This window comes from Cervus elaphus, chromosome 9 (assembly GCF_910594005.1).
Source record: "Cervus elaphus chromosome 9, mCerEla1.1, whole genome shotgun sequence".
NCBI classification, from domain to species: domain Eukaryota; kingdom Metazoa; phylum Chordata; class Mammalia; order Artiodactyla; family Cervidae; genus Cervus; species Cervus elaphus.
The window spans coordinates 8,724,210-8,746,935 of NC_057823.1; the positions used below are offsets into that span (position 1 = coordinate 8,724,210).

The 22,726-nt window shown below is 49.3% G+C and overlaps 1 protein-coding gene across 3 annotated transcripts in view; it reads right to left on the bottom strand.

Moving 5' to 3' along the window:
• Positions 1–3,921: 3,921 nt before the first annotated feature.
• Positions 3,922–22,726, bottom strand: part of PGPEP1 (pyroglutamyl-peptidase I) — a 36,235-nt gene continuing 17,430 nt past the window's right edge. For 2 of the 3 annotated variants that reach the window (XM_043910960.1, XM_043910961.1), the window contains exons 3-5: positions 18,106–18,222; positions 12,799–13,031; positions 3,922–8,462 (exon numbers count right to left, since the gene is read on the bottom strand). In XM_043910960.1, the coding sequence (XP_043766895.1) occupies positions 8,270–8,462; positions 12,799–13,031; positions 18,106–18,222 (543 nt within the window). In that variant the 3' untranslated portion in view covers positions 3,922–8,269. The remainder of the gene's footprint in view (positions 8,463–12,798; positions 13,032–18,105; positions 18,223–22,726) is intronic. The other variant, XM_043910962.1, reaches the window with a different exon arrangement.

Consider the following 22,726-nt stretch of genomic DNA (forward strand, 5'->3'; position numbering starts at 1 on the left):
AGCTGAGGTCATGCTGAAGTAGGGTGGGCCCTAAACCCCCGCTACAAGACTGATTTCCTTGCAAGGGGTCACATGAAGATGTAAGCGAAGATTGGAGTGATGCAGCCACTAGCCAAGAGACCCTGAGCAGTGCCGGAAGCCATCAGAAGCCAACAGAGAGGCCTGGGGCCGATTCTTTTCCATAGCCTCCAGTTGTGTGACACTTTGATTTGGGACTTCCAGCCTCCAGAACTGTGAAGGAATAAACTTTCTGCTGTTGTAAGTCACCCAGTTTGTGGTTGTTGTTATGGCAAAAAAAAAATACCATTTGCCCATTTCTCTTTCTTTTCTTCTCTCTCTCTCTTTCTTTTTTTTTGGCTGCATCACACAGCTTGTGGGATCTTAGTTCCCTGACCAGGGATCAAACCTGTGCCCTGGCAGAGAAAGAACTTAGTCCTAACCACTGGGCTGCCAGGGAATTCCTACCATTTATCCATTTTTCTGTCTAGTGTGTCTTGTGGGGGAGGGGGGGCTTCTATATCCTGGAAGTTATTTCTTGGTTAGTTAAATGCATCACAGATATCAACCTCTCTGTCCCTGGATTATCTTTTCATTTTTTTTTTTTTTAAATGGATTTCTTTGGTGGCTGGAAAGTTTGAAATGGATCCTAATGGACTATCCCTAAAGTATTCATTTTTTTCCTTATCAAGGGCAGGTTTTCATTTGTCAGGCAGTTAAGTCTGGGGTATGGTTCTCCTCTGTGATGATTCCAGTCAGCCGTGACTTCCCTGCCTTCTGGGTTTGGGGCTCTGCCAGACCCCCCAAATCACCACTTAGTCGGGGAAGGATGAGGCCAGCTGAGTGTGAGTCAGCAGGGCGTGCCCGGACTGCAGGAAGAAAGGGGGACGGAAGTGGTCAGCTCAGACCCGGGCCACGGGGGGCAGGGGTCGCCAAGGCAGCCCAGGCCAGGCAGGAAGTGGGTCAGCTGAGGCCTCGGGCTTGAGGCCCCACGTGCTCACTGCCCGGAACCCCCAGCCGCCCCCACACGGCCTTCTCCAGCACCCTGGTTTGCATGCCTGTTCCTGTAATGGTTTCACAGACCATGTGCATTTATGGAGCACCTGCTGTGTGACCATGTGGAAGCCAGCTCCCTGATACAGGGGAGACGGAAGCCCAGAACGGGGCAGCCCTGTGGGTGACTTAGTGTGGAGGTCCAGTCACCCAGTACCCCAAGTCCTCCTCCTTGGCTGGGTGGGGACCTCTCTGTCTCTGGGTGTCCTCACCCTAAACAAAGCGACTTAGAAGAAAAAACAGCTAAAAAGTGTCCACATTTTTTCTGCCTCCCTCACTCCCTCTGCCCCGCTTTGCCCTCACTGCATTTCTGTTTTTCAGTAATCACCACCAATGCCATAGTGTGTGTGTGTGTGTGTGTGTGTGTGTGTGTGTGCATGCACAGGGGTGTTGGGTGGGCAGCCTGAACCCATCCTTCTTGTCTTCCAGGGGACCAGGACATGTCCAGGCAGGTCTGGGCACTTGCAGAAATTGCCGAATGCCTGGCAAGCTGCCAGGGCAGGAAGGAGCCGGTAGGAAGGTTAGAGAGGGTGTGGGAGAAGGACTAGCTTGGGGTTTCCGGTGTGGTACTTTGCCCTTTTTACCCCTTCCCAGACCCATTCCACTCAAAGTGTCCCAAGATGACCTCAGCATCTTCCCCCAAAACTTAGGGTTTTGAGGAATGCATAGGAGTTCTCTAGGTGTAAATGGAGCAGGGTGGGGGGGGTGGACTTTCAGGCAGAAAAGACAAACTGGGATCAGCAGAGACCAGGGAAAAGGGGTTCAGATGTCCAGCATAAGAGCCTGGCTTTCTCCTGTGGGCCAACAGGAGCCACCGAGAGTGTGAGAGGTGGAGGGGGGCCCAGGCAGATGGGTAGAACTGGAAGGACCCTAGTCTGAGACCCTCACCTTTAAGATGGAGACTATCCAGGCGGGAGCTGAGGGAAACTCTGTTGAAGGGGACCAAGCCCTACCCTTGAATGAGCCTCCCTGAATATGCCCCGGACCCTTCAGCTGCCTGTCTGTCCTCCATCACAGCTGGGACCCCCTGTACTGCACCCCCAGACCAGGAGCTGCTGATTTCCTGGTGTGTCTCCAGTCCCAAGCCCAGCGCACGGCAGGCAATTCTTAGGAGGCTCAGCCAACAGAAGACCCGGCTCTAGAGGCAGAGAACTGGCAGGATGGGGCCTCAGCTGGAGGAGGTGCCTGACCTTCAGGGGCTCGACATCCCCTTCCCCTTACCCGAGGCGCCTCCCTGCGCCCCCTGCTGGCGGGGGACAGAACACCAGCACTCCCGCCCCTCCTCCTACAGTTGTGAGCGTGCGCTCACTCAGCCGTGTCCGACTCTGCGAGCCCCATGGACTGGAGCCCGCCAGACTCCTCTGCCCACGGAATTTTCCAGGCAATGAGTGGAAGTGGGCTTGCCATTTCCTCCTCCAGGGGGTTTTCCTGACCTAGGGACTGAACCTCGCGCGTGGCTTCCCAGGTAGCTCCGTGGTAAAGAATCCGCCTGCCAGCGCAGGAGACACAAAAGGGACGCGTGTTGGATCCCTGGGTTGGGAAGATCCCCCAGGAGGAGGAAATGGCAACCCAGTGATACCCAGGAAACTGCTGACAGGTTTTACCTCTGAGATAAAGACCTAGTTTCCAGAGTGGGAAGTGGGAAAGAGACATTTCAGGAAACCCTTCCACACTATCTGATTTGCGGGCTTCCCAGGGGTTCATTGCACCGCTATTACATACCCAGGGCTTCCCTGGTGGCTCAGTCGGTAAAGAATCTGCCTACAAATGCAGGAGACACAGATTCGATCCCTGGGTAGGGAAGTACCCCGAGGGAAGGAAATGGCAACCCATTCCAGTATGCCTGGAGAATCCCATGGACAGAGGAGCCTGGCAGGCTACAGTCCGTGGGGTCGCAAGAGTGGGACACGACTTAGTGACTAAACCACCACCATTACATGCCCTGCGCTGTGCTGGGGGCAACACACACCAGGGACCCCAGACAGATCTGACTGTCCTGAGGGCTCCCACGGGACCTGTCAGTTACTACCCAGAGCATGTTGGCATGGGGATGGGGGCCGGCAGGCAGCTATGGGAGGCAGAGGAGGTACCTAGACAGCCAGGAGGGCTTCCCAGAGGAGGAAGTAAAAACATCTGTACTTATTAAGTAACTCCTATGTGCCAGAGCTCACACAATACACCTGAGTATGGGGAAACTGAGGCTCAGTGAAGGGGACTCAGATTGCCCCCTACCTCCCGTACCTTACTTATGCATTGGGAGGTGTGTAGACCCCGGGACTCATGTTCCCAAAGACAAGCCATTTCCTTATTGCTGAAGCCCCTTCTTCCTGGAAGGCCATTGACCCTGGAACATCCCCATTCTGGCTGAGATCAGATGCAGGGGGATGACCGAATCCTGTTTTCTAGAATTTAAGCTTCTCAGATCCAGGGAAGCCAGCTCAGGTTCCCATTCTCACTCCTCCTTTCCCTGGGATCAGGGTTTCAACTGACAAAAGGCTCATTTCCCCATCTGTAAAAAGTGGTAATGGCATCTCCACAGGGGGATTCCACACACCCTGGGGATCAATGTGATCACGATTCAAATTCCTACCCGCCCCCACCTCTTGCTGTGTGACCATAGGCAAGTTACTCAACCTCTCTGGGCATCAAAACAAAGGCAGGGGGTTGGTTGCAGGAGGAAGAACAGTCAGTACAGAAACGCTCTCGTCATTATCCATTCGGCACACTCATAGCACCCACCACAAACCAAGAGCCAGGTCACACGCCAAGGACAGAAACACTGCCGCTTTGGGGCCCCCTCTGCCAGCCAACAACCCCAGGCTGAGGGTGACCCTAGTGGACGCCAGCTGCTCATAAAGACACACAAGAGACTGCACATTTTAGCTGTTTTATTTGCTTTCTGGGATGTCAAGTTTGGGGTGTCCCAGGGCCCAGCCCCCAGCAAAGTCTGGCCTGGGGTCCCAGACACGAGGCTTTCAGACAAGGCACTCAAGGGGTCTCCCTGGGGTCGGGGAGAAGCCACCCCAAGCCTGCAGGGGCTGGCCTCTCCTTTGGGGACAGGACACAGGGTCACCTCCAGGAGACAGGGCTCTTCCTGGAGAGAGATTTACGACAAGATAGAAACCTGAGATGTGGAGGGAGCCCTGGAAACATGCCAGGTACCCCCAAGGCCCAGATGGATCTCCTGTGGCCTCCAGCCAGGCCTTGTGGGCAGAGAGGCCAATTCCCCGCTGGCTTTCACTGGGGCTTCCTCAAAGGGGGCAGGACCCAAAAGCCCCTGGCCCAGGTCCCACCCCTGTGAACGGCCAGGGAAGCAGGGAGCCAGGGTCTGGGGGTGTTTCTCTCATTCCTGTCTGTGCCCCACGTGTACTGTGGGGGCAGGCACTTCTGTGGGTCTCTGGGCAGCTGAAGGGGAGGCTTGGGTGAGGAGAGGGAGGAGGGGGAATGGATTTCAAGTCGGGGGAGCGGCTCAGGCTGGACTGGAGCCCCTGGAGGTCTGGGAGCTTCTGAAACTCAGTTGCGACCACTGCCCCCCAATTGGAGGATAGGGTCTCTGAGTGGCGTTCATCCAAGAAGCGACTCGCAAGACGTGGAGTTGTGAGGGGGGTCCTGGCCTCTAACACACTTCCTTTCTGCAGAAATGGAGACGCTTCTCCTCCAGTGGCAGCCCCAGGCCCTTTACCAGGCACTTGTTCCAGAAGAAGGGAAATTTAACTGGGGATATAAAATCAAAGTCCTTTGCGGCTCCACAGAAGCCTGTGGATGAAGGCCATGGGGCTCGTGGCCACGAGGGGAGGCACCTCCATCAGAGCCCCATGCTGGCTGAAGGCTCAGGAGAGCTTCCAGTGGTCTCGGGGGGAGGCTGGGGCCACAGAGAAGAATGAGGCTTTGTTCCACAAACCCCGACGACAACGACAAGGGACTTCTGGGTTCAGACACGCCAAGGGGCGGGGAGGTCAAAGGTCAACAGTCTAGACAGCAGCAGAGAAAAAAAGAGGCCAGTGTGGTGGGCCGATTTCCAGGAGCAGCTCCCCTCCCCCTCCCGGGTACCCCTGAGTTGGGAAGGGGGCGGGGTGCACAGGCACAACCTCTGGCCGGGCTTCTTGGCAGAAACCTCCAAGGTGAGAAAAAGGCATCACACGTATACTTTTCGAGTCATCCCCCTGAGCAGGTCCTGTCTGTTCGAGAAGTGTTCACACCAACAAAGAGCAGAATAGCGAAAACTATTTTTCTTGCTGAAACTATCAGAAAGGTCAGAGTCTGACCTTCCCCCCAAAGACGTGGCCCTGACTGGGGGCTCCCGCCTCCCCCGCTGCCCCGTGGCCCTGCGTCTCTCAGTGACCAGGGCACCTTGACTGTTTCTTGACTGGACCACATGAGCCAGGTCGTACCACTGGAATCCCAGGTTCACCCACTGGCATTGCTGCTTCTTTCCACCTTGCTTTCTTTCTAGCCACTCCTTTAAATTTCTTTTTCAAACTACATACTCACGCACAGACCACTGACCTTCTCTTTGGTGGGAAGCGGGGAAGCAAAGGGGCTAAGAAAGGAATAAAGTTTTAAGGGGCAGAGGTTCTGGCATCTTAAGGGAGGTGCCATTACCTGACACCATCCCCCACCTCTGTACCCTCCACAGGAGCTTATCAGAGACAGGACCCCCTCCACTTTTCAGCATCACTTTTCACCTTTCCTCTACCAGCCTTCCCACGACATTGCTTAGCCCATCTTTCCACCGTTAACACTTACTGCACCCACCCCTTCTGGCATCGCTCACCTTCATATCTTCCAGGCTGCGCCCACTTCACAGAACCATCCCGTTGCCTGTTCTGCGCCCCACCCCCCCACAATCTGAGACTCTGAAATGACAAGGGAGAAGTAACGGGACTTGGCCCCCCTTTCTTACACAAGGACATCTCAGTCCAGGACCCAACAAATGCAGACAGATACGCCATGGAGTGAATGGATGAATTTGCCCAAAAGGAAAAAGATAAATTAAAATAGGAACATTAAAAAGCTGGCAGGGAGTGAGTGAAATATTTAATGGCTGTCTGTTTGAATAAAGACGAGCTATATGGTCTGTATCGTGAACAAGGACAAGGCTTTGGCTTGACTCGATGAGGAGATCTAACACCATTGCAGGAACACAAAAATGACACGCACACACGATAATGATCAGACAATAAGTTATATCTCTAAGTGGCTAAATCTCATGTTGCTTTAAACAGAGAGAAGAAATGAGGACAAAAGAAAGATGAAAGTGCAGAGCCTGGGGATGGTGTGTCTGGGTTCCAGTGGGTGCCCAGCTTAGTTCAATTCTGACTCACTTCCAGTCCCCCCTTCCCTCTGCAGCTTGCCTAGGCCCATTTCTTCCTCAGAGCCTCCCCCCTCAGACCTTTAGAGAAGAGAGCTCATTAGAGTTTAATGCCATTCTGAGTGAGACCTCTGGGAGACCCTCATTAAAAAGAGCCACAAGCTCAGCTCACAGAAGCTGGCTGACCGCGTAGATGCAATGACGTCCTGCACTCCAGATTCCTCAGGAGACTGCGAACCAGATTCCTCAGGAGACTGCGAACGCAGACTGGGGGTGTGGAGGAGAGAGTTCTGGAAGAGGGAGGGCTGGCATGGAGGAGGGAGAAGGTCCCGATCGTTTCACCCTGCAGGGCATGGTCCACACCCACTGCCATATGCTGACCCCACATCACTCTTCCCTTCCAGGGAAAACACAGGACCCAGAAAATGCATTTCACTCAGAAACCCATCAACCTGGTCTCCGAGTGAGACAGCAGCTCAGCGGAGGCAGCAGCTACCCTGGGCTTCGGAACAGGAGGGAAAGAGGGTGAACATGTAAGAAAACAAAACAAAAATCTCCGCTGTTTTCAGAAGAACCGCCTGCTGGGAGACCCCAACATGATCTAACACCACATCAGACACCAGCATGCCTCACACTTAGGGAAGAGATCAAGCTGCGTGTTCTCCAAAGAAACAGAAGAATACTTTCCAAACGGTTGTTTTCCTCATGGTTGCTGCTGCCAACCCCCTCTCTCTGATGGGTGTCAAGGTCCAGCTGAATTTAGCTGCCTCCTGGGAGATGCGCATCCCTGGCTGGTCAGTTCAAAGTCATCAGGGAGTGAGATAAAAATTTACCAACTCTAAGGCGTGTCCAAAACCTAGCTGCACGAAAGCTCGCTGGCTGCCCTGCGGCCCTTCCGGCCAAACACACCGGCACACGCGGAGCCCAGCCGCCAGCCTCCACTCTGCCCCCCTCTTAAGGAAAACAAGAAGCTGGGCCCCCAGACCAAGACTGAAGATCCAGGCCAGATGTGGGGTAGGTTTGTAGTTGCTACATACTTTTACATATTAAAAAAAAAGTGTTTGTTGAATTGACAGTCTGCTTTCCCACCAGTGGCCCACCTCCGGAGGTCCTATGGGCATAGCTCACAGCTCGGTTGTTAAAGGATTAGCCAACCCCTTCAGTCTCCTAGGGCAGCAGCAACTCCCTCTCCCTGTGGTCTGGCCAAGGGCCTAGCCTCCACCCCCGCTGAACAAGGGGATCTTAATGTCACCCCCAAAACAAAAAATGTAGGTCCAGTGTTCAAAGCCAGAGGCAGAAGCGGCTACACTGCAGGAAAGAGAAAAGACACTTTTGTGTTCGGCTAAAGCCCGTATTTTAACCAAAGGGAATATAAATAACTCTGTGCCCAAACTGGCACTATTGCTTTTAAAAACAGAATAAGAAAGAAAAAGAACCCATACCAGACCCCAAGCTGGCCCTTGCCAGAGCTGTCCAGGCTGTTTGGACATGGATCAGGGCAAGGGGTCTTCGTGAGGATTTTCAATTTGGAAAAAAAACCAGTCATGGACAGAGGGAATTCTGGAATCCTTCCACCACAGACTTAGAAAAGCAGGTGGCCCCAGCCATCCCAGAGTGGAGATCCACCTGATCGGGGTTCTCGGTAGAAGTCAGGACTTCCCAGCTTCCTGACTGCCCCAGCTGTATCCCCAGGTGCAAAGAGAAATAGAAAAAAAATCTTCAGTTGCTGCCTTCCAACCAACCAGCGCTTACGCAGAGAAAAAGGGAGAGGAGGTGTGCGAGCTGGCATATTTGATCCAAATCAGATCCCCAGCTGGATGCGCTTGTCTTGCCCAGTCAGGGCCCGGGGGGCGGACGTCTCTCCCAGGCTCCTCGGCAGGATGAGGTCTTGGGAGGCCTGGACAGCCGTCAGTGTTCATGGCAACAGTTGATTTTGCCCTCTGACTGCTCTAGGAGGTCCAGCATCTCCTCAATGATGGCCCGAAGTGCCCGGCCCAGCTGGTCTGCATTGTACGGCTTGCCCAGAGGGGGCACATGAACAAAGGCCGAGCGGCCGTGACTCTGGTACAGCGAGGTATAGTAGGTGAAGTCGCAGAGGTACCTAAGCCATAGGGCATGGGGGATGGGAGGGAGACCAAAATGGGGTTAGAGAGTGAATGTTCCATCCAAATCCATCAGAAGACAGCCCCTCAACCTCACCAGTCAGCTGCAAGATGGAATACAGCTCCTCCCTCCCCAGACAGCAAAAATGAAAAAAAAAAAAAACCAATAACTCCAAGTGCTGGTGTATATGTGGAGAAAGAAGCAATATGAGACACTGTTGGTTGGGATGCAAATTGCTCCAGGGGAGGGCAATCTGGCAGGCTAGTAAAATTATAGGTGTACAATATTCAATGTCCTGTGATAAACCATGATGGAAAAGAATACAAAAAAGAATATATGTATATTTATACCATGTGTGTGTGTGTATATATATATACAGACATACACATAGATATGGGCTTCCCTGGTGGCTCAGATGGGAAAGAATCCACCTGCAATGTGGGAGACCTGGGTTCAATACCTAGTTTGGGAAGATCCCCTAGAGAAGGGTACGGCTACCCACTCCAGTATTCTGGCCTGGAGAATTCCATGGACAGAGAGCCTGGTGGGCTACAGTCCATGGGGTTGCAAAGAGTCGGACATGACCGAGCAACTTTCACACACACACACACACACGCGCAGATATGACATGTATATAACTGAATCACTTTGCTGTACAGTGGAAATTAATACAATATTGTAAATCAACTATACTTTAGTAATTTTTTAAAAAATAATTAAAAATTATTTTTAAAATTTTATTTTAAAAAATAATTTTTTAAAAAATTACAAATGCACAGACTTTATGACCTGATGTTTCAAGTTTTTAGAATCTATCTCAGGAACCATGTGCACCAGAGCAGAAGAACGATGAACAAGGTATTTGTTGCAGCATGATGTGTAAAAACAGAAAAACAGGAAGCAAACTGCTAGAATGGAACACTGGTGGTCCCCTCCCAAGCCCCTCCCACCCCGTGGGGGACACAGCCAGTCGGCAGTCTGCGCCCTGTAGGAAGGCTCCGTCAGAATGCCACTGGGCTGCCGCCTTGATCTTGAACTTCCCTGCCTCCAGAATTATAAGCGATGACTTTCTGTTGTTTACAAGCTACCCAGTTGGGTTCTTTTGGTTATAGACGCCTGAATAGAATAAGATACCACCTAAATGTCCACTGACAGTGAACGTGAAAGAGGCTCAGTCGTGTCCGACTCTTTGCGGCCCCACGGACTACACAGTCCATGGACTCCCCAGGCCAGAACACTGGAGTGGGCAGCCTTTCCCTTCTCCAGGGGATCTTCCCAACCCAGGGATCGAAGCAGGGCCTCGCATATTGCAGGCGGATTCCTTACCAGCTGAGCCATCAGGGAAGCCGTCCGCTGACAGAGGAGTGACTTAATAAACTGGTTCGTCTGCACAGTGGGATACCATGCAGTGGTTTACAAGGCATGCGGTGGATCCACAGGAAGGCAGAACTCAAGACCCCTAGCACATGCCCACAGAGGAGGCCAGGGAAGGGAACTCTGATGAAACCCACACCATACAACCTCACCCACATAAAAGCAAGGCAAAACAGAACAAAATGCAAAAGCAGCACACGAAGTGTCCTATACTGTATAGAAACATCTGTGGCTAAGAAGAAGTGTCACAATTTAAGTCTCTGATTTAACAGAGGGATCCCTGGCAGGGATGAGGTGGGGAGAGAGAGAGGTCAAGGGAATCTTTCACAACGGGAACACATGAAAATATATTTCAGAATTATCTGAGTAACTTAAAATTAGCTTCAGGAGAGTTTCCTGGTGGCCTAGTGGTTAGGGTTCCAGGCTTTCACTGACAGGGCCCGCAATGTGTGTGGCCCAGTCAAAAAAAAAAAAAAAAAAGGTCAGTTTTAAAAAAAGACTGATGGGAGAGGGGAGGGACAATGCAAGAGTAGGGAATTGAGAGGTACAAGCTATTAGGTATAAAATAAGCTAAAGAATAGAGGGTATATTGTACAACACAGGGAATATAGCCAATATTTTATAATAACTATAAATGGAGTATATACACCTTTAAAATTGTGAATCACTGTACTGTACATCTGTAATGTATAATATTGTACGTCAACTACACTTCAATTAAAAAAATTAAAAAAAAGACAGATGGTAAATTCAGTTACTTCTTCATTCCGTCAACTGAATTTGCCACCTGCTGCCTTTGGGCTGCTGAGGTGTACACAGTGTGGAGAAACTGAGGCACTTGGTGTTGAGAGGGCATAGAACAGAGGAGTCTGGGAGGCAGGGGAGGCCTTCCCAAACAGCCAACTTTCGGAGTCAAGACCTGAAACAGTCGTATCAGCGGAAAGTGAGTTCTGAGCAGAGGCATAGCATGTGCAAAGGCCCTGAGGCTAGAGTGAGCCTGGGGCGTGTGAGGAGCAGGAGGAGAGTAGGCTGTGGGTGTGGAAGGCAATGGGTGAGGGGAGATTACAGGCAGAGAAGGCTGCAGAGGTGGACAGGGGCCAGAGCACACGTGCCTGGGGATGGCGGAGAGCTGGGATTCTATTTGAGGTGCAGTGGGAACTGCAGGAAGCATTAAGCAAGCTAAGGACTTCATCTGCCTTAAATTAATAAAAGACTTTCTAATAGGCTGACTAGTTAGTTTCTCCTCCAAACTTCTGTTCACCTAGAACATCAAAATGTGACCTGATTTGGAGATAGAGTTTTGCAGACATAATTGGTTAAGATGAGGTCACACTGGATGAGGGTAAGTCTTATATCCAATGACTGGTGTCCTTGTAAGAAGGTCACGTGAAGACACATATCAGGAGGAAGCCATGTGGCGATGAAGGCAGCGACTTGGGGTAAAGTATCTCAAGCCATGGGACATTCAGGGTTGTCAGAAGCCACCAGAAGCCAGGAGAGGGTCTGAGACTCCCCCTCAGGCCCTCCAGAAGGAACCAGCCCTGCTGACACCTTGATTTTGAACTTCTAGCCCCCAAACTGGGAGAGAATAAATGTTTGTTGTTCTAAGCCACCAACATGGTGATTGGTTACAGCAGCCACAGGAAACTAATATAGAAGCTGACTTCTCAGGGGAGAAGGACCATCAGGGTTGGAGCAGAGGTGGCAGGAGGAACAGGTGGGAGGCAGCCGGAGCCAGGGCCAGGAGATGCCAGGGTCCTGGGGTGGGAAAAGTGGGCAGAGCCACACATGAGTTGCAGATGGGACCTGTTATGAATATATACTTAGCTGTGTGCCTTGTGCATGTTGAGAATTATATACTGTGAAATCCTATGTAAAGTTTACTGTGTAAAATATTGTGTGTGTGTGCTGGGCTTGCCTGGTGGCAAAGAATCTACCCGCCAATGCAGGAGATGTAAGAGATGCTGTTTGATCCCTGGGTCGGGAAGACACCTGGAGGAGGCCGCGGCAACCCACCCCAGTAATCTTGCCTGGACAATCCATGGATGGAGGAGCCTGGCGGGCTTCAGTCCAGGGGGTCACAGAGAGCTGGTCATGACTGAAGCGACTTAGCACGTGTGTATGTTAAGTCGTTTCAGTCGGGTCAGACTCTTCTCGACCATACTATTTAAACAGTCCATGCTTTGATTTCAATACCTTTAGACCATGAAATTTTTGTACCTTGTTTTATGTCCCTGGATATGTTCCAATGTCTCCGAGTTTACAGTCTATGGGAACTTAAATAGAATTTGTATCCTGCTGCTCTGTGAGAATTGTATAAATCTTAATTATGCTGAATTGGTTCACAGTGCTTTTCAGGTCTATTATATCCTTCTACTTCTCTGTATATTCATTCTATTAATTTTTGAAGATTTGATAGTGAAATTCCAACTAAAAATCTTAAATTACCTACTTAAAAAATAATTGTGATATATAGAGGAACTGGGCTTCTCCAGTGGCTCAGACGGTAAAGAATCTGCCCGCACTGCAGGAGACCTGGGTTCGATCCCTGGGTTGGGAAGATCCCCTGGAGAAGGGAATGGCAACCCACTCCAGTATTGTTGCCTGGAGAATTCCGTGGACAAAGGCGCCTGGCAGGCTACAGTCCATGAGATCCCAGAGAGTCGGACACGAATGAGCGACTAACACATAGTAGAATTATATGTAACCTTGTTCTGTATCCTCCAAGTCTCCTGTAAATGTGTTCTCACACTTCCACAATTTAAAAAAGATTAAAAATAAATAAATAGTCCATCAAGTGATAAATCAATGACCTTTTCAAAAGTAAATAAATAAATAAGTTAGCGCTTGGCCCAAAGAGGTCACAGTCAAACACACTTGGCTCATTCAACACTCAGCCTGGGCCGACGGGAGGGAAACCCCATTCACACCTGCACCGCAGGGGCCCCATGGCGCCTTACCTGCCTGCATCTTGCGAAATGGTCACTGACACATCTAAGCCCAGTGTAGTGACCCTCTCACATACAGCATCCATGTCGATGATGGAGTCAATGCTTTCAGGCCCGTCCTCCACACAGCAGTGGGAGCCGGGGCAGAATCGGCAGTTGTCCAGGCCCTTGTAACCCTTGTTGTGTCCACACTTCTCCAGCGTGACTGCAGTTGCCATGCCTGACACTCCTACGTGCACCACCAGCTGCAGACAGATGGGTACAGCTTAGTAAGGTCCGGTCATGGGACTGGGGCACCGCCCAGGCCCAGGAGAGGACAGTGTCCTCACAGAGCACTGCTGGTGGTTACGTGCTTTCTGTCCTCTTGCTGCTGGAATAGATCCTGCAATCACTCTTACAAAAAAGGTGTGCTAGGTGAACCATGCAAGAATGTGAAATATGCCAAGATGTTCATAGGAGCTTTGTCATTACTATACTGGAAACAATCTAATTGGCCATTCACGGGGAGGGGGGTTGACTAAATAAATCATGAGCTGCTATGGTCAAGGCAATTTTGTATGGCATAATCTTCAAGACATATTGCCAGATGCAAAAGGCAAGGTATAATTTCTAAGAATCTAACCTAAAAATAATCAAAGAGATAATAATCTGCCAATGGTCACTTCAGTGTAATTTATAAAAATGAGGAAAAAAAAGGAAATGAATAGCAAGCCCAATAATAGAAAAATGGTCATATTAATTACTAAATATTACCCAGCTATTAAAATAATGTTGAGGGAGAATTTTTAATGACCTGTGTGATTAAAAGCTCCTGGGCTGCTTTATCTGCCACTGGCAATAAGGCTGTTACCTGGTCCTCCATAAACCAGTAGCACCAGATAACACAGTGATCTCCTGTGAACGTAAAAACAAACGAGCAGCTGTGGTTTATACTTTATAGGGCCAAATGGTGACTCTGCCACCATCTCACACACACACACACACACACACACACACACGGAAAAGGTATGTCCCTGTGCTAACACCTAGAAATTGTGACTGGGACCTTATTTGGGAAAAGGGTCATGCCAGATGCAATTAAATAAAGGATCTCAAGATGAAGTCCTCCTGGATTATCTGGATAGACCCGAAATCCATTGACAAATGCCCTTTAAAAAGACACACAGAGGAGGGACAGAGGAAGAGGGAAGGAGAAAGTCCTGTGAAGACAGGGGCAGAGGACAGAGTGATGCAATCACAAGCCAAGGAATGCTTGGAGCCCCCAGGAGCTGGAAGGGACAGGCAGGACCCTCCCGTAGAGCCTCTGGAGGGAGCCACAGCTCTGCTGTGACTGTGGACTTCTACCCTCCAGGACTGTGTACAGATAAATTTCTGTTGTTTTAAGATGTCTTGTTGGCAGTCAGCTGTTCCAGCAGTCACGCTAATCCATGTAGTGCATGCTCAGTTCCTCAGTGGCGTCCAACTCTCTTCGACCCCATAGATTGTAGCCCACCAGGCTCCTCTGTCCGTGGAATTTTCCAGGAAAGAATACTGGAGTGAGTTGCCGTTTTCTACTCCAGGGGATCTTCCCGACCCAGGGATCAAACCCTCATCTCTTGCATCTCTTGCACTACAGATGGATTCTGTACCACGGCGTCACCTGGAAAGCCCTAACGGTGAAGTACACTGCTTAAACAGTACTTGTAGGTGGGCACATTTGTATATGCAGATCCATGTGTGTGAAGATGTGAGTGATGACAATAACCATGGTCCCAGTCAACCATTATTGAGAGCCTGCTGTAGGCCAGGAGTTCTCAACCAGGGGTTTGGCAATATCTAGAGACATTATGGGGTATCAAACTGGAGACAGAGAGCTCCTGGCATCTAATGGGGGGTGGCCAGGTATGCTGCTTAGCCCCCTTTACAGTGCCCACCACAGGGAAGGCTGCCCCAGCGAGGCTGAGAAATCCTGGGGTGGGCTAAGGAACCATTTATCACCCTTCTGGCCTCATCTCCCTCATCACCACCACAAACTCAGGATGTTGGTACTGGTGATATTCTGATCTGTCATAAGAAATACAGGGATTTCCCCGGCGATCCAGTGGTTAAGACTTCGCCTTCCAACACAGGGGGTGTGGGTTTGATCCCTGTTTGGGGAGCTAAGATCCTCCATGCCTTGTGGCCAAAAAGCCCAGCATGAAACAGAAACCATATTGTAAAAAATTCAATACAGCTTTTAAAAATGATCTACATCCAAAAAAATCTTAAAAAAAGAAATATTTATTTGTTCTTAGTCCACTATTTCAGGCACAGAGCTCTTAAAACCCCTAGAGTTCCCTAAGTGATTAAAGCAATAAAGGTGTCCTGTTGTGTTTTTCTTGGGGTCGCGTGGCATCGAGATCTTAGTTTCCCGACCAGGGATCAAACCCATGCCTCTTGCAAGGGAAGTGCAGAATCTTAACCACTGGACTGCCAAGGAAATCCCCTGTTTTGTGAATGAGGTAATTAAAAAATATTTTTAAAATTTATTTCTGGTTGCACTGGATCTTCATTGCTGTGGGCTTTCTCTCTAATTGCGGAGAGCGGGGCTACCCTCTGGTTGCAGTGCTCAGGCCTCTCGTTGCAGCGGCTTCTCTTGTGGGCACAGGCTCTAGGCGCATGAGACCAGCTGCTCTGCTGCCTGTGAAATCTTCCTGGGTCGGGGATCAAACCCGTGTCCCTGCACTGGCAGGCAGACTCCTATCCACTGAGCCACCGAGCAAGTCCAGCGAGAGAACTTCTGGAAAGCACCTTAGAATGGGGGCTGGTTGCCAGGGGAACCAGCTATCTGATTAGAACACTGAAACTTTCAACTCCAACCCCTGTCCCCCCACCTCAGGGGAAGGGAGAGGGCCCGGACATAGAGTCCAGATGTCAGCGGCCAAGCAATTAATCAGTCATGCCTATGTCATGAAGCCTCCATAAAACCCTTAAACAACAGGGTTGGGAGAGCTGCTAAATCAGTGAACAAATGAAGATTTGGGGAGAGTGGGGCACTCAGAGAGGGCGTGGAAGCTCTACACGCCTCCCCCCATACTTTGCCCTCCGCATCTCTTTCATCTGAGTGGTTACTCCTGAGTTACGTGCTCTTACGATAAACTGGTAATCCAGTGAGTAAATGGGTTCCTGAGTAGTAAGCTGCTTCAGCAAAATTAACTGAGCCCAAAGAAGGGATCTGATTTATAGTCAATTGGACAGAAGTACAGGTAACAACCTGGACTTAAGACTGCCATCTGCAAACTATTCTATATAAAATGGATAAACAACAAGGTCTATAGTCAATATCCTATAATAAACCATAATGGAAAATAGCTTTAAAAAGAATGTGTGTGTCTATGTGTGTGTATATAACTGAATCACTTTGCTGTACAGCAGAAATTAACACAACATTGTCAATCAACTGTACTTCAATTAAAAAAAAAAAAAAGATTGGAATCTGGAGGGCAGTCCTTAACCTGTGGGATTTTATTCTTTTTATTTTTTATATTTCTGGCCACGCCCGAGGCATGTGGGCTGAGTTCTCTAACCAGGAGTCTAACCCACACCCGCTGTGGTGGAAGGGCGGAGTCTTCACCACTAGAGAGCCCGGGAAGTCCTGGAGTGTGGGAACCAAGCTGGACTGTAGGACTCCCAGCTGCTGTCTAGGAATTTCGTGGTGTGCGGATAATCCCGAACACACACTGAACTGGGTGGTAGAATTTCAGTGCTACAGTCACTCCTTGGCTTGGTATTTACCGGTGATAGCTTCCAGGTCCCCTCTTCTCCCTTGGATACCAAAATCTGGGGGTGCTCGAGTTCCTTATCTAAAATGGCCTAGTTTTTGCATAACCTACGCACATCTTCCTGTAGTCATGAAATCACCTCCAGATTACTTATAATACCTAACAATATAAACGCTATGTAAATAAATAGCTTGCCGCTCAAGGAAATTCAAATTTTGCTTTTTGGAACTTTCAGGATTTTTTTTTTTTTTTCCTGCACTGCATTGCTTGTAGGATCTTAGTTCCTCAACCAGGGATGGAACCCAGGGTGTGGAAGCATAGAGTCCTAACCACTGGATTACCAGGAAATTCCCTGGAATTTTTTTTTTGAAATATTTTTGATCTGTGCTGGGTTGAATCTTGACTATTATTATTTCCACCTGTCACAGAAGGAAACTGAGGCATGCGGAAGCCTTTCTGTATGGTGTGGAGTTTCCTAAAAACATTTTCATGCATGAGGTTTTCTTTTTAACTAGAATAAGGCGGGGCTGCCTAGACACAGTAGAGGAAAAAGCTCATTCAAAGAAACTTCAGCCAATTCTTGCTAAGCCTCCAGGCCCCCCCCTGTAAAAAGAGGCAAATTCCACTTGACAGGGCTCGTTAGAAAGCAAGATGCCTCGAGCCAGCCCGGGAGAATCTGAAATAACAGGCTAGAGTGGAAAACTGGGGCCCCCCCATAGGATACTGGGACCTCACTTGTCAGAGATACCAGCCAAATTCCTACGCAGTTCGTGCCCAAGGTCTTGGCTGGGCCACAACTACCTCTGGTAGGAGGATGTGATCCCTGCCGGTCTGGCCTTCAGTCCATCACATCTGGTTAAAAACCACAGCTCCCTCCCACAGCCATTCTCCCTTTGTGAAACACCACCCCCTCCTGACTCCTGCTCATTCTAGGAGGTTTGGGGAGAGGTGACACCACCCCCTGGCCACCAGAGTGGGCATGTGGGATCCAGGCTTCATAAATTACAGCATTCCTTCTTCCCCAGCCATAGGGACTGGCTCAGGGACTGGACTGTGACCCAAGCTGGCCAATGAGAATCAGCTAAAGACTTTGGGGAATTATTTGGAGGACAGGTGTTCTCTTTTTGCTGAGGGACTGAGTTGGGAGGATATCAGTCAGCAGCCACTAATCATTGCCAAAACAAAAGCAAAGTGCAAAGCAAAGATGAGTGGTCAAGAGAGGAGGCTGATGACATTGGGTGAGCACCTGGATCAAGCTATACCTGAAGCATACAATGTTGATGCTCAAGCTGGGTTGAGGTGTGTTTTGACTGTCACTTATAACGGAACATGTTATGACTGATAACAGAACTTTAGTGGGACAGAATCGGCCTCTGTGAAGTTTCAGGTGTTTGCTTTCCTCTCTCACCTCCAAGGGTAACCCAGAAAAGTGTGGCACTTGGGGGGATAAGGCTGTGGCCATCAAACATGTGATCAGAGGAGGAACAAAGCCACACAAACCATCCTGCCTGGGGCAACCAGCCGCAGATCCTGATAGGGAAGCACCTACCTTTACCCCACTCACCTTTGCCCCGCTTACCTGGGGACTGTGCTTCTCCCACAGGGCAGGGATGAGCCTCTGGACTGTCTGATACTCCACTGGAATCTCATACACATGTAGATCCACGCTGTCCCCAAGCCCTAGCTTCTCCAGCTCCTGGAAGCAAAGGCAGAGGAAATGCTGTGGTCTTAGGTCCGGGCGGCATGGATAACACAATCTCTGGGGATAAGCTGACCTGTCCTCAGAAAACAAGCAGGGCTTCTGACTCACAGCAGAGCAGAAAGGCACCTGTGCTCATCCACCCCAAAGCTCCTCCCCCAGCCCCTTCTCCACCCATTCTCTCAGCATCTCCGTGGGCGGCAGCACGGTGCTGTGGCCTCTGAGGCTAGGCTCCTGGATTTGAACCCTCCCTGTGTGACCTTGGGCTTCCCAGGTGGCGTTAGTGGTAAAGAACCTGCCTGCCAATGCAGGAGACTCAAGAGACGCAGGTTCAATCCCCGGGTCGGGAAGATTCCCCTGGAGGAGGGCATGGCAACCCACTCCAGTATTCTTGCCTGGAGAATCCCATGGCCAGAGGAGCTTAGCAGGCCATGGGGGCGTGAAGAGTCAGACAGGACTGAAGTGACTAAGCACATGTGTGACCTTGGGGAAGTCACTTAACCTCTCTTTGACTCAGTTCTCTCATCTGTAAAATGGGGGTAATGATGTATTTACTTCAGCAGGTAGCTGTAATAATTGAAGGAACTAATTCACACTGAAGAGTTTCAAGCAATGCTGCAATGCTTAGCATATCATAAGTGCTCAGATAATATTGGCTACCATTACTACTATTATTTTTACTGTTTGTTATTATGGCCTTCCTTTGTTATACCTGTAAGAATTATTTATGATCTTGGTGCATGGTACACAGCAGGGTCCAACATATCTACAGATGGACCCAACTCATTAGAGAGTCTCTAACCATCTCAGGAATGAAGAGGTGTAAGAACATCATGGATTATAAACAAAAATGGGCTGTGATGACCCCAATGTTCATAGCAGCAAGATTCCCTACAGCTAAGACACAGAAACAATCTAAATGTCCATCAAGAGATGAATGGATAAAGAAGACGTGTGTATTATATATATGTATATATATGGAATACTAATCAGCCATAAAAAAGAATAAAATAACGTCATTTGCAGCAATGTAGATGGACCTAGAGATTACCATGTTAAGTGAAGTAAGCCAGACAGAGAAATACAAATATTGTATGATATAAGTGATGTTATCTTATCGCTTATCTGGACTCTAAAAAAAAAATGACACAAATGAACTTATTTACAAAACAGAAACAGACTCACAGACATAGATAAAAACTTTTGGTTACCAAAGGGGATGGGGGGGTCAAGGAAAAAGATAAATTAGGAGTTTGGGATTAACATACACAAGCTACTATATATTAAACAGGCAAAAAATAAGGACCTACAGTATAGCACAGGAAACTATATTCAATATCTTGTAACAACCAATAATGGAAAAAATCTATAGGCATATATACACATATGGATATACATATATTATATGCATATATTTACATAAATAAATGGGGCTTTCCAGGTAGCTCAGTGGTAAAGAATCCACCTGCCAATTCAGAAGGCACAAGAGATGCAGTTTCGAACCCTGGGTCGGGAAAATCCCCTGGAGGAGGAAATGGCAACCCACTCCAGTATTCTCGCGTGGAGAATCCCACAGACAGAGGAGCCTGGTGGGCTGCAGTCCATGGGGTTGCAAAGAGTCAGGCATGACTGAGTACGCACGCATGCACACAAATACATATCTGGAAAAGTGGGCTATTGATGGGCCACCACAGGTGTACATTTCTGGGGAAACACAGGGGTTTTCTTCAGATCTCAGTGTGGCGTGCTCATGACTGGGCTTCTTCCTCGAGATTGGCACAGGGCCCAGCGCATAGCAGACCCAGAAAATTTCCCTGGAGAAGGGGGTGGCAACCCACTCCAATATTCTTGCCTGGAGAATTCCATGGACAGAGGAGCCTGGTGGGCTATGGTCCAAAGTGTCACAAAGAGTTGGATACTTAATACTTGTGGGATTCACTAGAGGTGAGTTTTTATGGTTTTGGGTTTTTTTTTGCCATGCCACATGGCTTCTGAGATCTTAGTTCTCCGACTAGGAATTGAACCCAGGCCCATGGCAGTAAAAGTGTGGAGTCCTAACCACTGGACTGATAGGGACAGAACAGGATAGTTATACAGGTGACTATGGAAGTTCCAGGAGGGGACTACGGATAGAGAGTAGAGAGGGAACCCTAGGAACTTTGGGGAGATTACTGTAAGTTAATGATCACTCATGTAAGCTATTGGAATGTCGTGGAATGAAACAGCATGCTTAACTATAAAGCCAAAAATAAAAGCATGAGATATGCCCCAGGCCATTAGGTGGCAGAAAAATGTCACCACCCTTTTATGTCTGTATATATGCTCAGTCACGTCTGACTCTGTGACCCCATGGAGTGTAGCCCGCCAGGCTCCTCTGCCCATGGAATTTTCCAGGCAAGAATACCGAAGCAGGTTGCTATTTCCTCCTCCAGGGAATTTTCCTTACCCAGGGACTGAACGCGTGTCTCTGGAGTCTCCGGCATTGGTAGGCGGATTCTTTACCACTAGCGCCACCTGGGAGTTGGTGATGGACGGGGAGACCTGACTGAGCGACTGAACTGAGCTGAGTGCCACCTGGGAAACCCCACCACCCTTCACTGATTTGAACAAGCATCACAATGTTCTGAGTTGACCTCAGAGGGTCAGATAGTCTCCTGCCCGAAATGAAGGAAGAGCTAGTGATGTAAGTAAGCCTCACATCTAGTCGAGGGAGACAGTCTTCCCCGTCCCCTTTCCTTTGACTGTAAAATTGCAGCCCAATTAATCCTCAGGGCAGAGCTCCCTCGCTTGCCCACCTGCATCTCTTCCAAGTAGATTTATATTAATAAATCTACTTCTTGCCTCACTTTGTCTCTCACTGAATTCCTCCTGCAATGAGACATCAAGAACCCAAGCTTCATTAAGTCCTTAAATCAGGTGCTGTGATCTTAGTTGGAAGACCGTGAGTTCTGGCCTGATTCGACGGGTTCAAGCCCCAGTCAGAGGTGAATGATTCCAGAAGCACCAGGGGAAGTCCCCAGAGGTGAGTTCTTGCATCTCCTGCAGTGGCCGCAGGATTTCCTTCTCCAGTCACCATGACCTTGCTACCCACGCTGTCCCAACTCCCTGCCCCGTCGACTGCAGTTGCTCTAGAGAGTGTCCAGGAAAGGCGGGTCTCTGCTCACCGATGTGCTGTGTGCTAAGTCACTTCAGCCATGGCCGACTCTTTGAGATCCCATAGACTGTAGCCGCCAGGCTCCTCTGTCCATGGAATTCTCCAGGCAAGAATACTGGAGTGGGTTGCCATGCCTTCCTCCAGGGGATCCTCCCAACCTAGGAATCAGACCCACGTCTCTTATGTCTCCTGCATTGACAGGCAGGTTCTTTACAGTACCACTAGCATTACCTGAGAAGCCCCCCTCACTGACAGATAAGTCCAAACTGCTCCCCAAAGAGGGTATATCAAGGTCACCTGGAGACAAGGGCATCTGGAGGGTAGGTGGGGTGTGGCGGGTGTGGGGGGAGTCTCAAATGCCAACACCAGGAACCAGGACCCCAACCCTCTTGCCAAACCCAGTGATGTGTAAGATCAGGAGGGGCCCCCCAAGAAATTCCATAGCCAGAGAGATGAGGGCAGAGTGCAAGCCTGCTCCCCAATCTTGGTGCACGGTGAGCTGCAGACACTGGTGGGTAGATGACTGGGGGGCCAGGGGGTTATATTTTATGTGAAATCTATTTTAAAATGCACTGAAGAAAAAACTTTGTAAAATATGTAATTTCTTGCACAATCATTTTTCTTGGTCACTAATATTTTTATTCTTCATGCTCCCTTGTCTTCTCAACTCCCTGGTCTATGGAGATGGGAATCAGGGGGAACTTTCCTTAAAGGTTTGCAGATCCAGAGATGAGACAGGCCTGGTGCTCCTGGCACATAGCCACAATTTCTACCTGACCATCGAACCCCTAAGAAGAGCTGGAAGTTTTAGCTCTGTGCTCCCTGTTCCCATTCCCATGATTTTATCAATATTCACCCTGTTTCTGCACACTGCACGCCCAGGGCAATTATTCTGAATGGCCACACATTAAAAATAACAAGATCTGGGATGTCCCTGGAGGTCCAGGGGTTAAAACCCTATGCTTCCACTGAAGGGGGCTTGGGTTCAATCTTTGGTTCGGGAACTAAGATTCCACATACTGCTTGGTGTGGACAAAAAAACAAAAAAAGACATTACAGGCCACTTTGCTTGAGGCTTATTGGATACACCCAAGTTTTGTTTGGGCTTCCCTGGTGGCTCAGATGGTAAAGAATCTGCCTGTAATGAGGGAGACCAGGGTTTGATTCCTGGGTTGGGAAGATTCCCTGCAGGAGGGCATGGCAATCCACTCTAGTATTTTTTTTTTTTTAAGAAAGAAAATCACTTTATTCTAATTAGTTCACAAACAATAACATCAGAAAAGCACATTTAAGAGGCCACAACTGCCTCTTCTGCCCAACCCCAAACTCAATACCATCTCAATGAAC